At 47.5% G+C, this 12,762-nt stretch overlaps 1 protein-coding gene across 22 annotated transcripts in view; it reads left to right on the top strand.

The window, feature by feature from the left end:
* Positions 1 to 12,762, top strand: part of RALGPS1 (Ral GEF with PH domain and SH3 binding motif 1) — a 300,534-nt gene that overhangs the window by 120,968 nt on the left and 166,804 nt on the right. For 18 of the 22 annotated variants that reach the window (XM_053562197.1, XM_053562132.1, XM_053562113.1 and 15 more), the window contains 2 exons: positions 3,066 to 3,155; positions 6,549 to 6,641. The exons of 1 other annotated variant lie outside the window; for it this stretch is intronic. In XM_053562197.1, coding sequence (XP_053418172.1) covers positions 3,066 to 3,155; positions 6,549 to 6,641 — 183 coding nt within the window. The remainder of the gene's footprint in view (positions 1 to 3,065; positions 3,156 to 6,548; positions 6,642 to 12,762) is intronic. 3 more of the 22 variants (XM_053562211.1, XM_053562139.1, XM_053562121.1) reach the window with 1 other exon arrangement.

Below are 12,762 nucleotides of genomic sequence, written 5' to 3'. Positions count from 1 at the left end.
CCAAAGTTTGAGGTGATACTATAATTTGTGGAATCCATTTTTAAAATTATTTTTATAAATTGTGCTTCAGTGAATCCTTGTACATGCGTTTCTATAGTCCCATATTTTTATAAAGTATTTATTCTAGGAGAACATAACAGGTTAAAGGATATATTCAAATAGTTCTTTAAAATATTCCTATTAATTTCCACTCCCCCAGACAGTATGTAAGAGTGCCAATTTCTCCATACTCTAGGTGTGATATATGACTCACAAAATATATTTTCTGGATATACAAAGAGCTTTTACCAGTTACTAATAAAAGAACCAACGTCTCGATAGAAATATTGGTGAGACCATTGCATCACCTGAGCAGGCAATTCAGAGGCAAATGGTAGAAGGGCCTGTATGTAGTAGGAATAAAAAATGTTACTTGAATAGTCATGTAAGAAATGCAAAATAGGAACAGCGAGATGCCATTTTCTCATGGAGTTAGTAAAGAAAAAAAGAGAATAACTGGTTTTGGCCTGTGTGTGGGAACATAAGTCTGCTAACACTGTTGATAGGTAAGCAAAATTTTGGAGGCCATGATTTTTATATATACTTTTGAAAAAAGTTATACCTTTATTCACTACACCTTTTAGGAATTTATCACTTAATAAACAAAGATACCTATGTAGATGTGTATATGTGTGTGTGTGATGTTCCCACAGCATTAATTACAGCAAAATAATTAGAAATAACCCATCCGAGAGCAGGGGGGTGACTTAGGTCATGACAGCACTTCTCTAGGCGGCTAGAGATCGTCATGTAGAAGGGTATTTATTAACTTTTACACATTCCGATGGTATAGGATTAGTGTATATCAATTTAAGTGAAATAGACAAACGCACGTTCTATCTATGGGAAGAGGCTAACAGCACACCCGCCCCTGTGTGCGTCAGGGTGGTCTGTGGGTGGCCCTGAGACGTTTGTCTTTCATACTTTCTGTTTCCCTTGTTTTCTGCATTAAGCTTCTGTTAAATTTTGTATTTAGGAGAGAGAATATAAAATATTTAAAACTGATGGTGATTCTCCCTTTGTAATCTCCTCTCTGCCCTTGCTGTCCGTTCCCTTCAGCATGGCTCGAGCTTGGGCTCCACATCTGTCCTGAGACCATAGCATCATCAGCTTTCTCATGGGCGTTCTGCCTACCCAAGATGCTCTGCTCAGAGCCTCCAAAGTCCCTGTGCTGAGAAGCATCTCAGCTCCTCTTTCTCACCTCCAGACCCTCTTCTCTTCCCTAGCTTTATCCTCCCTCACTAACTGTACCCCACAGTGTCCCTGCCACGCCAGTGCTGTCAGCCGACTCAGCTGCCCCTGCACCTCCGCACTGTCTCACCTGTTTAAAGTCTGCCCATCTCTCAAGGCCTCCCTTCTCCATGAAGCCTTCTGTAATTACCTCCCCCACACTCTACTTCACTTGGTTGAACTTCTGTGGCTACAGTCACCAGCTGCTTTCTGAGGATTCTGCCTCTTCCTTTGGTCACCTCCGTATCAAGAAGATCTGGACTCCTCAGTACATAGAGCCTGTCCCCAGCTGGGGCTTCATGGAACTCTATGGAATGGAGCTGTTGACTCACAGTTGCGTCTGTACACTGTGCTGGAGACCCAGGGTCAACTCTGCCAGGTGCCATACTATGCCATAAACATGTGTAATTTTTTTTTTTTTTTGCATACAGGAATCTATTAAATTATACATGTAAACTATCACATTTGAGATTATGGGGCATGAAAATGTGCATGTATTAAATTATAAGCTTTATAGGCATACCATTTGGCATTCAGAAAAACTTTCTTCCACAACTGGCTGGCTAATGTTTGAGTCTGAACTTAATTTCAAGCAGTTCCTTGGAAAAAATGATTCTGGGGAAACCCAGGAGTGACCAGCAAGCCACCACAGATAATTACACCGAGAAAACGTTTCTATAATACTCCTGCTTAATGTAAAAAGCAATTTGTTGATTGTTCATTTCTCTTTTTATTCCTTGTTCTCTCTTTAAAAAGTGACAGAAGAATACATTTTTATGAAAACAATAAGCTTGCTTTTTAGCTCTGAAATATCTTTAACTATTGTGTTTTCTTGTAAAACGTAGGAGTTTCGGGTACCTCACCTTTCTTTTAGTCGTACATGTGCCCGCGCTTTGCCTGTGTCTCCTCTTTCTTTGCAGTTCTGTCCTTGTGCTCTTGGGCATCCGTGCCATCACGTAGAACTGTTGTTACAGTAGCAAAACTTAAACAGGAAGGGCTAGTCACTTCCCAGTGTCCCTGGGCCTGAATCCTTTCTGTGTTTCATTGAGATACCACATGAGCTCACACCAGCAGATGAGTTTCTTGTTTCCCCGTCAGGTTCAGGGCTGTTAATGTATGTGAGAGATGAAGCATGAGTGAGGTTTGAACTAAAGCTTCCAGTGTACCCTTTCAGCACATGCCGTGCCCAGAAAGACATGGCCCTTAATCTGCATTACTTTAAAGAACTTTGATGCACTTTTGTATCATTTCGTTATTGGATGAACTCCCAGAAGATTAAATGTGTTACAGTTGTGCAGACATGGGTGAATCCTCCTTGTCTTAGAACTGGGTATAGTCCTCCTGGCTGGTACTGCCTACTTATATGTGTGTGTATATATATCCCTTGTCTGGCCATTTGTCCATATGTCCATCCATCTACCCATCATCCATGGTCTCCCCTCACCGGGAGTCCTTCTGAGCAGGAATCCCGTCTGATACATCTCGGAAGTCCCCACAGCACCTTTAGAGACACCTGTGTGTCGCGGGGGCCCAGTACTGCCGGGGTGACGATGAACACACTCATTCTCTCAGCAGCACTGTGTGTGTTGAAGAGGGGCTCTGAGAACACAGGACCCATTTGTAGGGTTGGGCACCATAAAGGAACTCTTGACCTCATGAGACCCTAGGCTGTGTTCTCCCCATTTCCTGACCTCTCGGAAGTCTCATAATAGTGGTGGGCAAGGGTGAGATGGGTGGTCCTGCATTTAACAACTTTTCTGGTATATGTGTGTATGTGTGTGTATTTGACTCTACAGGTCAGTTTTTGGGTTGTACGAGAAATTCTAACAGCACAGACTTTAAAAATAAGGGCAGAAATCCTGAGCCATTTTGTGAAAATAGCCAAGGTAAGCTATTTTATTATTTTTTCCTTTCTTTCCCTCCACAAAGGTGTTTCCTTAGTACAGTGATTCTCAATCTTCCTAATGCCGCGACCCTTTAATACAGTTCCTGTGGGTTGCGACACTGCTGCCTTAGTACTTTGGGAGCTTCTTTGCTCTGGACCTACAGGGTTTTATAAGGGCTGTGGCCTGACCTCCCCAGGCAGAGGCAGCTGTCAGGCCTGGCTGGCTCCCCACCTACCCCCAGCATCCTATCCATGGATTGGCACCATGCATCTCCACCCCATAATTTTGGCAACCAGTCATTCTCCTTACCTGGGTTTTCATAGTCTCTCCATGAGGCAGGCCTCAGCAGCTACCCCTGGAATCCATTCACTCTCCTACTTCAGATTCAGCCAGTGCTAAGAGTTGATGGGTTTTAGCATCAAATGAATGCTTGAGATACCATCACATCTGCACAATTTTGTCACCAGTTAACAGAGCCTCCCCCCATCCTGAGTGTAGGACCTGGCCCGGATGACCCTGTGGCCCCCAACTTCTCCCTCTTGCCCCTGGCCTACTGGGTTCTGTCCTCACCACTTGTTGGGTACTACCTTTCCCCTCCTCTTCCTCATCTCTGCCAGCCCAGGTTGTGTCATGCCATCGCCTTCCTGGACCATTTTGATGCCCAGGCAGCTCCTCCCCATACCCTGCTCTCAGCAGCTTTGCTCCGTCTGGTTCCCTGCTTGCTTTGTATGCATGTGTGTCTCCCCCACAGATCTTAGGAAAGCTGCCCTTTACTGAGACCCCTATCAGCCAGGGCCCATAGAAGCTGCTTTACTGACATGATCATATTTGCTGCTCACATCATTATTACTCCATTTGCAGGGGAGGAAGGGGAGGCTTAGAGAGGTGAAGCGGCCATGCTCAGGGCCCCACAGCTAGTCAGCAGCAGAGCAGGATCAAAGCAGCCCTCTCTGCCCTCAGGGGAGCTGCTCTGCTGCCGCACAGGAGGTCTGAGTGCCCCGTCTGAGCGTTGGTGGCCTTGTACTGAAGTACTTGGTGTTGAGTGTCTAGTGGACCCCAACTTGGGACAGTGGCCAGCAAGGGAGACGGCACTGAGGAAAGCATGAAACTTACACCAAACGTAGTGCATAAAACTGGAAGCATGTCAGGGCATACACTGTTTCATGTGCCTGATAGCAGTAGGAGAGCCATGCAGTGCCTGTGCTTTCCCGAAATCTTTAGATTTGGTACATAACAGTGTATGTACAGGGATGTACAGCAGTCAGTAGTTAGCAGTCAAGGTTAAAAATGAGAGGGGCAGGCCACCAGGAGGTCTGGATAAAGGGTAAGCAGGGACACAGGGCAATGGAACATCTGAAGAGGCCAGATAATGGTGCGAGGAGAAGAGAGTGGGGGCAGCAAGTCTCACTTCCTCAGACAGACGTCTCCGCTTCTCTGGCCTAAGCTGCTAGACGATGGTGTCAGCTGCCTGCACTGCTGATTTCCCCACACAGGGGTAGTCACGTAGACAGGCCGCTGACTGGACACCTTCAGACTCCTTTCTCCTCAATTAGGAGTATAGGAGTGGCCCGCCGGCAGGCTTTACCCTGGCTTTTGAGGGCCTGTGGGGTCTCAGCCTATCTATTCCCACACTTGGGACATGTGCTGGGGTTAGTGATACTTGGTGCTGTTGATCAGTTCTGTGCTGGGCCACAAGAGAAAGTGGGGTGTGGTCCAGCCCTTCTGTGGCTTTCAGTTTGAAAATGAGTTTATGGTCCCCATCCACAGAATCAAAAATGACCCCTCCTTAATCACTGCTGTTTTCCTCGTGGTGGGCTGTCATGGTGGCACTGTGCCCTGGGTCTTTCCATGTGCAAGCCCCTTCCTTCCTCTAGGCCTCGGTCTTCCCATCTGTAAAATGACAGGGGTGGGCTAGATAATCTCCCAGAGGCCCTTCAGCTCTTAACAGAAACTCTGACAGGCAGAGCAATTCAGATACATAGAATGAAACTCTAGGGCAGTGGTTCTCAACCTGTGGTCCTGACCCACAGGAACTGTATTAAAGGGTTGCAGCATCAGGAAGGTTGAGAACCACTGCTCTAGAGGAATCTGTTCTTACACACAGGAAACACAGAATGTTACAAAATGTATGAAATGAAATACAAGATGTATTAACTGTGGTGAGGGAGAAGGTCCCAGGTAGGAATAGAGAGGTCGGGATTCCTACGTCAGTGCTTTTCATTTATTTATTCATTTCATTAGGCCCTACTATGTGCTGGGCATTGTACTAGGTGAGGGGGACATGATGGTAGGTTAACCTTTGTTCCTGTTCTCAGGAAACAGGAGAGGCAGATACAAAACAAACCCAACCCTGTGTGCTAGAGACAGCTGTAGGAACGCAGAGGCCGAGTCCCCAACCCTCTCAGATCTGGGAACATGGCTGGGAACCCGTATTAGAGAAGCACCTCAGACACGTGGTGGCAGAGGGAACAGTCGCGTCTCCCAGACAGAGGACTGAGACCCACACAGCATTGAGCCCTTCCCTGAGGCCAGACGCTGGTCCAGGCAGTTGACATAGACTGTCTTATGCAGTGGAGGTGCCAAGATTGCCTTCCTTATTTTAAATAGAAGAAAACCAAGGCTCAGAAGGGTTAGGCGACTTGCTGAAGTACACACATGTAAGTGTGAGCTGGTCTTTGGGTTTCATAGAACCTGCTTGGCAACCCAAACTTCACTAACTCCCAAGCATTAGCCATGGGACCCCAGCCCTGTTAGTAAGTTCCTCTTGGGCTAAAACCAAGAACAGAGTAAATACATTTTTCTTCACTTACATTCAACTGTGTCTCTTCTATTGTGCTTGATGGTGAGGAGGTTGGCTGAAACTGAATTGAATCCAAATGTTCCCACTAAATTGAGGTCTGGTTGAAAGGAGTATGGTCAAGTGATTGGGAAGCCAGAGTGTTGCCTTCCCAGCTGAGAGGGATTACACAGCTTGACACCATCTTTCCTCAGCCTCTTTCTCTTGTGGGCATTAAGGTAATTGCAGAAGACCCACATTGATACAGTTGGCACAGCCAGGATTTTAGTTTATAAAAGCCTGCTGGGACAGGGGTCAGATTTATCTAAAAAAGGAACATAAAGCACCTTATCAAACCTTATCCTAAGCCACAGTTCTGTCCAGCACCAGATTAGTCAGCTTATTAAATATTGCAAATGTTTAAATGCTCACCTTTGACAATTTGAGAGAAAAAAAAAAGCACATGGTTTTGATGAACTTCCTAGAACTATATTTTCACCATGAGATATTTTTAAGTGTAATCGAATTTCATAAATATGACAACATTTGGTAACACTTGAGCTGTTTTTGTTCTGTTGTTTATAGGCCCAAAATAATCTATTCCATATCTTTTTCAGAAACTTCTAGAACTCAACAACCTTCACTCTCTCATGTCTGTGGTGTCAGCATTACAAAGCGCGCCCATCTTCAGGCTGACAAAAACCTGGGCTGTAAGTTAATCTTCCTAAGCTGTCTCTTTGATTTTGGCTGTCATTTCACTGGCGGGGTTCTTCATTCCTTAATCCCTAGCCTTTGTCTGACTGTCTACATGTCGCCCACCTCAGAGTTCCTATGAGTTAGTGACATGTCCTCTAGGCATCGTCACTCCTTCAGCCCTGGCCTGGTGTGAGGGGGTGGGGCAAGTGCTCACTGGCTGGGTTCAGAAGCCCTCTAGGGTGGACTTTCCTGGAAACCCCCCCACCCCCAACCCATAATGTGTGACAGTCGGATTGGCGGTACGACTTCTGCCCTCCTCTTGGCTGCAATTCTTCTCTGGCAGGCTCCAAACTGCCCCCGGGAAGGTCTTTGGATCAATAGCTGTCAGCTGCCCTGGGTCACTGGCCATATAGCTAGAGTTTCTCTGGAGAAACCCGTAACCCTCATATAGGAAAAAATGAAATGTTTTTTCTGAGGCCATGGATAATTTCAGCTCAGGGGTGGAGTCTGATAGTTATATAATTGAGTCTGTAGGAAAGTTTTTCTGCTGTAAAAATACTTTAAAAATATCTCAGACCTCTTTATCCTCCTTAGGTTGGCACAGTGCCTGACATGGGGGAAGTAACCGCTATTTCCATAGCTCATTAGCATTCACCTCCTGGCCCGCCTGCTCCGGGGTCTCTCACAGCCGCACAGCCCAAGCCTTGCAAGACCTGTTTATGTCCCACGGAACTGACGGAAATTGTATGCAACTGTCAGATGTGCTTCTGCAACTCATTTCCGAACTTCTTTCTGCCAGTCTATGGGCCTGGGCTCTGTTTTCTACTTGGCTGGTTCACAGGCCTTTAAAGTACTCTGTGATTATACTTTAGGTGATCAGAAATGAGCCTTGTTTCTTTAAATTGCAAGTTTCCATAGATTTAGCTCTAGCAAAGAGGGGTAAGAGGTGCTAGCCCAGTGTCAGAAAACAAGGTTTGTGTTTAGGCACCATGCAAAACATGACTTCCGGGGCACTCATTTTCCCATATCTGTTCGGTTGGCCTAGTTTATTGATTCATGGTGCTTCATGGAGTCTTAGGGGTTCCTTAGAGTTGTCTTGGGGGCCACCACCAGCTGAGGGAATGGAGAGAGGGTGCCAAGCAGACAGTTGGGGCAGTTTCCACCAGAACATCCTTGTCTATGTCAGTTTTACCTACTGGGTGAATTTCATAGAGCAATGGCTTTGGAGGTCGAGAGAAAGTTTGGAAGCCATTGGTCTCTGCAATTTCTGCCAACCCTGTGATTCCAAGTTCATGTGAGCAGTAAGGTTTTTTTCAAAAGTTGCTTGGAGATTCTTTCTCAAATGAATTTTCCATCATTTAGATGCTGTTGTTGTTTCTTGGACTGCTGAGAGCTGTGTGAAGACCCAGAGGGATGAGTTTTGAGTCTTCTCATGATGCATAGCCCTTACTGTTGATAATATTGTAACTCCCAGGACCACTCTGGTTGGCTTGATAAGTACTATTCAGGGTAGCCGAGTCTTCACTCCTGTTGATAGGTCTTCACTACAATGAAAATAAACCTCCTGTAGCTCCTTGGGAAGCCTGAAATGGAATATCCACCCAGGACCCATTCAAGGGCATGGGTATATTTACCTAGCTGCCTTCCAGGCCATCTGGGTCAACTTTTCTTCCTCTTGGATTTACCAAGATAAAAACATGGCAGACAATGCTATAATGCTATAAATGTTGTGTGTGTGTTAACCCTTCTTTTTTTTTTTTTTTTTTATTGTTGGGGATTCATTGAGGGTACAGTAAGCCAGGTTACACTGATTGCAATTGTTAGGTAAAGTCTCTCGTGTGTTAACCCTTCTAATCCTGCCATCTGCCACACTCACAATCACCATACCCACTGACCTAAACAAGAAAGACAATTTCAACCTACCACCCGTCGCTCAAAACAAGAGAGGGAGATGATTCTTTCACTTGCTTTCTTTTTTCTCCTCTGCCAAACGTGTTGCATTAGGAACTTGGAAATGCCCATCAGGAAGGGTCACCCAGCAGGGCAGACACTGGGTAGGTGCAGCATCTTAGGAAATAGAAATGGCAGCAGCCACACTGCTGTGTCAGAGAGCTAGGTGGTGATACACCCCGCATGAATTACATTGAGGTCTCCAAGGTCATTCATTCAATAAGCTGTTCGTTCTTGGGGAACCTACCATTCAGCCTTTGTTTTAGATCATCTTCTCCTCACTCGCTCACCCGTCCTATTAACCCAAGGACTGCAGTTGGCAAAGAGCATCTGGGAAATGGAGGCAACCAGACTCACTATCTTCCCCTAGTCCAGATCACCCCACCCCGTTGTCTGTCTTCCCCGTGGGATGGCGGCCTCCCTTGTCTGTCTTCCCAGTGCCCCTGTCTGGTAACGGCATGCAGGGTGGAGCAGGTATCTGCTCTGCAGTTTTATTTACAGGGCTGTCTCCCCCTTTCGACTGCATTCTTCCATGATGATGTCTAACTTTTCTTGTATCCATGGTGCCCAGCCCAGTTAATCCATTGTTGTTTGAATTGTGTTTGTTGTCCTGAATCGCATTGCATCCTTCTTTTGCAAGTAATTTATGGTAATGAGATTAGCCATAGAAATGTCCAGAGAGATCTGTTTCCCCACTCCTCACTTGTCCCTTGAGTTGGGACTGGCGAGACGTTATGGGCCTACAGCAGGGAGGTTCAGAGGACAATGAGGGGACCAGCCCTGCGGATCCCAGGGCTCAGTGCTGTTATAGTCCTCATTTTGCAGAGGAGGAAACTGAGGTTGGAAGCGGTAGAGTGTCACATTTGAGATCTCAGGGCTGGTGCGTGCCAGAGTTGGCATGATGCCACTTTGTCCCGTGGGACCCACAGACCCTCTTCTTGCTAGCATGTTAGATGGTTTGCCGATGGTGGCAACCCGTGATGGACTCAGGATGGGTATGGGGGGGGACAAGTGGGCATATGCATTGCTTGAGAAGTGGGCTGGGGAAACAAAGCTGGCGCACAGGCCCCAGAGGACAAGGCACAGCTGACTCTCTGAGTGCTGTCTCCGCATGTTGCACCATAACCCTGGGTATCCAGGAACCCTGGACAGCGGCGGTTACGGGTATGGTTGTTGGGGAGACCTGCTTCTTGGCTGCACCTTGATGACCTCCAGAGAGGATTGGTTGGTCATTAGTTAGGGCAGAGTAGCCTGTGGGCCTGTCATGGCTACTCTGTCACGGGTGAGCAGGCAAGACAGACAGACACCAAGTGTCGGCCTTTACACAGCGGGCCCTTAGTAAATACTGGCTCAGTGCACAAACAGGAGAGGAGTTGTGGCTGGCCTGGAAAAATTCAGACAGGGAATGATTTATTCCAGCACTGGGGATACTTTGGAATATTGGCTGCCTCAAGGTCGTGAAACCCAAGAAAGGAGTTGTATCAGCCAGTTCTGATTTCCTGAGTACACATCACCGGGCAGCTCTGATTCATTCTACAAATCAAATATTTATCAAATGCCTGCTCCATGCCAGGAGCAGGCTATAGTCAAGGCCCCTGTCTTCTGGGCTTTTATGTTACTCAGGGGAGACAGACACATTATGCAAGGAGAATGAACACATACCTAGTCTGGCTGGGCCTAGAAGCCATCAATGAATGTTTCTTTTTTTTTTTTTTGTAGAGACAGAGTCTCACTTTATGGCCCTCGGTAGAGTGCCGTGGCCTCACACAGCTCACAGCAACCTCCAACTCCTGGGCTTAAGCGATTCTCTTGCCTCAGCCTCCCAAGTAGCTGGGACTACAAGCACCCGCCACAATGCCCGGCTATTTTTTGGTTGCAGTTTGGCCGGGGCCGGGTTTGAACCCGTCACCCTCGGCATATGGGGCCGGCGCCTTACCGACTGAGCCACAGGCGCCGCCCAATGAATGGTTCTTGAATGCATGAAGTAATGAACAGGAACTGTCAGACGAGAATAAAAGCAATGCAGAAGACCAACCCAGGACACTGTCTTGAGAAATGACTGGCGTGTGCTTTAGCATGGGCATCCTGTGCTCGGAGGTGGTGTGCTCTCAGTCAAGGCCTGGATGAGAGAGGAACCAGCCGTCCCAAGATGAGGGGACGAGCGTTCCAGGCATCAGGGCAGCCTGTGCAAAGGCTGTGGCATGAAAAAGCTTGGTGCAATCAAGGAACTCAGAGGTCAGTGTGGCCAGAGCCCAGATGGGTTGGTGGGGCGTTGGGTGGGCAGTGGGGCCAGTCATGTGGGGCTGGTAGCCTCGGAGAGGAGTTAAGTTTTATTCCAAGTGCCCTGGAGAGTTTTAAGTTGGAGACAGACGTGGTTTACAGTTGCTGTTTGTTTTTTGTATTTTTAATAACTGTTGCTACTGTCTGGAAAACAAATTGGGTGGGGGTGGTGATCAAGAGTGGAAACTGGGGGCCTTGTTAGAGCAGAATCCAGGATGTTGGCAGGATCAGGGTGCAGCAGAGGATGTGGGAACAGCAGGCTGACACAGGATGCATTCTAGTGAGAGCCGGCGGGATGTGCACTGGGTGGGATGCTGATATGAGGAGAAAGGAATGAAGGGTGAGGCCTAGCTTTGAGGCTTGAGCAAGTGGGAAGCTGGTGAAACTTTCTGTGATCAGAGTGATTCCAAAAGGTGACCGACTATTCTGTGAGTGACCTGGAGTGTGGGTGAGTCACTCATTATGGCAATTACAGTCAAGTGCTACATGCCACGCACACGCACGTACACCCACACTGAACACCCGTACATGTGCATGCATGGATGCACGCTGCCTGCTCTCTGCGCTCCCAGAGTGATTTGTTCTTTCCTGCTCTGAGTCGATCCAGAGAGTTTGACTCATTTGCAGCAGCAAAATGAAAACTGAAGTTCCTGGTAGACAGGAAATCACAGCCATTGGGTTGGGAGGCCTGGCCTGTAGGGTGGTAACCTAGAAGGGGAATGGTCCTAGGAGCAGGGCTCTCACTCCCAGGCATCTAGTGACACAGGGTCATTGAACCTGCAATTCAGAGAATGACTCCCTCCAGCGAGAGAACTAAGGCTACTTTGCACCTATCCCAGGATACATGGCCAGTGTGTGGCACTCACACAGTTTGAATTTCAGAGACTTTAATCTAGGAAGCACCTCTGGACCCCTGTGTCTAACATAGTGCCTTGGTGACTCCGCACACTGATCTGCTAACATCTGCACCTTCATCTTTCTGGACAGTGACACCGTTCATCACCCCATTCTTGGAAAATCTTTCTTTCCCTGGCTTATTCTCTTTCTGCCTTTCTGACAGCTAGCACCTCCCAGCTCCTTTTGTTCCTTGGGATATGTTCTGCAAGGCTCTGACCTCAGGTTCTGCCTTTCATAGTTCATTCCCATCCTTTAGGGAGCTGTCAGCTGTCACCTCTGTAGCCAGTGATGACTAGCTCTTCAGTTCTGGCCCTGACTGGTCTCCTGAGCCCTAGACCACTGTTCCTGCCTCCTGGCTCCATGGGAGAGCCCTCTGTTTGCATGTTCCTTTGACAGCTCATACCTGACATGTCTGAAGTCAAACTTTGGTTTCCAAGAAGGTAATAGTGCCAGAGGCTCTTAACAGATGAGGTTTTAGGCTTTTAGGTAATGTGGTAGACTGAGCTGATGAGGAATAAGCCATTCCCTGCCAGTCTCCTGCTCTAAACACACAAACATAAATAAATAACGGACAAAATACACCCAAATTAAAAAACCAATAAGCAAAGAGAAACTAGAAGCCAGGAACAGGAAATCACTATGTGCTAAAAATAAAGGATGTTCTCAGAGTCAGCACAGTGAGTGGAAGTTCAGAGGAGCAAGGCACCTGTGCACCTGGGGCTGGGATTGTGCTGCCGACACGGGGAGGGCACGCAGATGCCAAGCACATGGGGGCTGGAATCCGGCTGCCCACACAAGTCAGACCCAGCAGGTGTGGCTACATCAGAAAATCTCTTGTGCAGCCTGGAGGAGCCCCAAAGGAACATGAGAGGAAAAAGTCACCTAGGTAAATTGTCACCCCAGCATGTACCTCGTGGGGCTAAGGAATCTGAATACATGTGACTCGCGTGGGTGTGGGAACCCCAGGCCAAGGAACGGAGGGTGTGGAGGCTGGGAGGGTCGACTCTG

The sequence above is a fragment of the Nycticebus coucang genome, chromosome 2 (genome assembly GCF_027406575.1).
Source record: "Nycticebus coucang isolate mNycCou1 chromosome 2, mNycCou1.pri, whole genome shotgun sequence".
NCBI lineage: Eukaryota > Metazoa > Chordata > Mammalia > Primates > Lorisidae > Nycticebus > Nycticebus coucang.
Note: the sequence above shows the minus strand (reverse complement) of the source record. Positions and strands in the feature narration are given on the sequence as shown.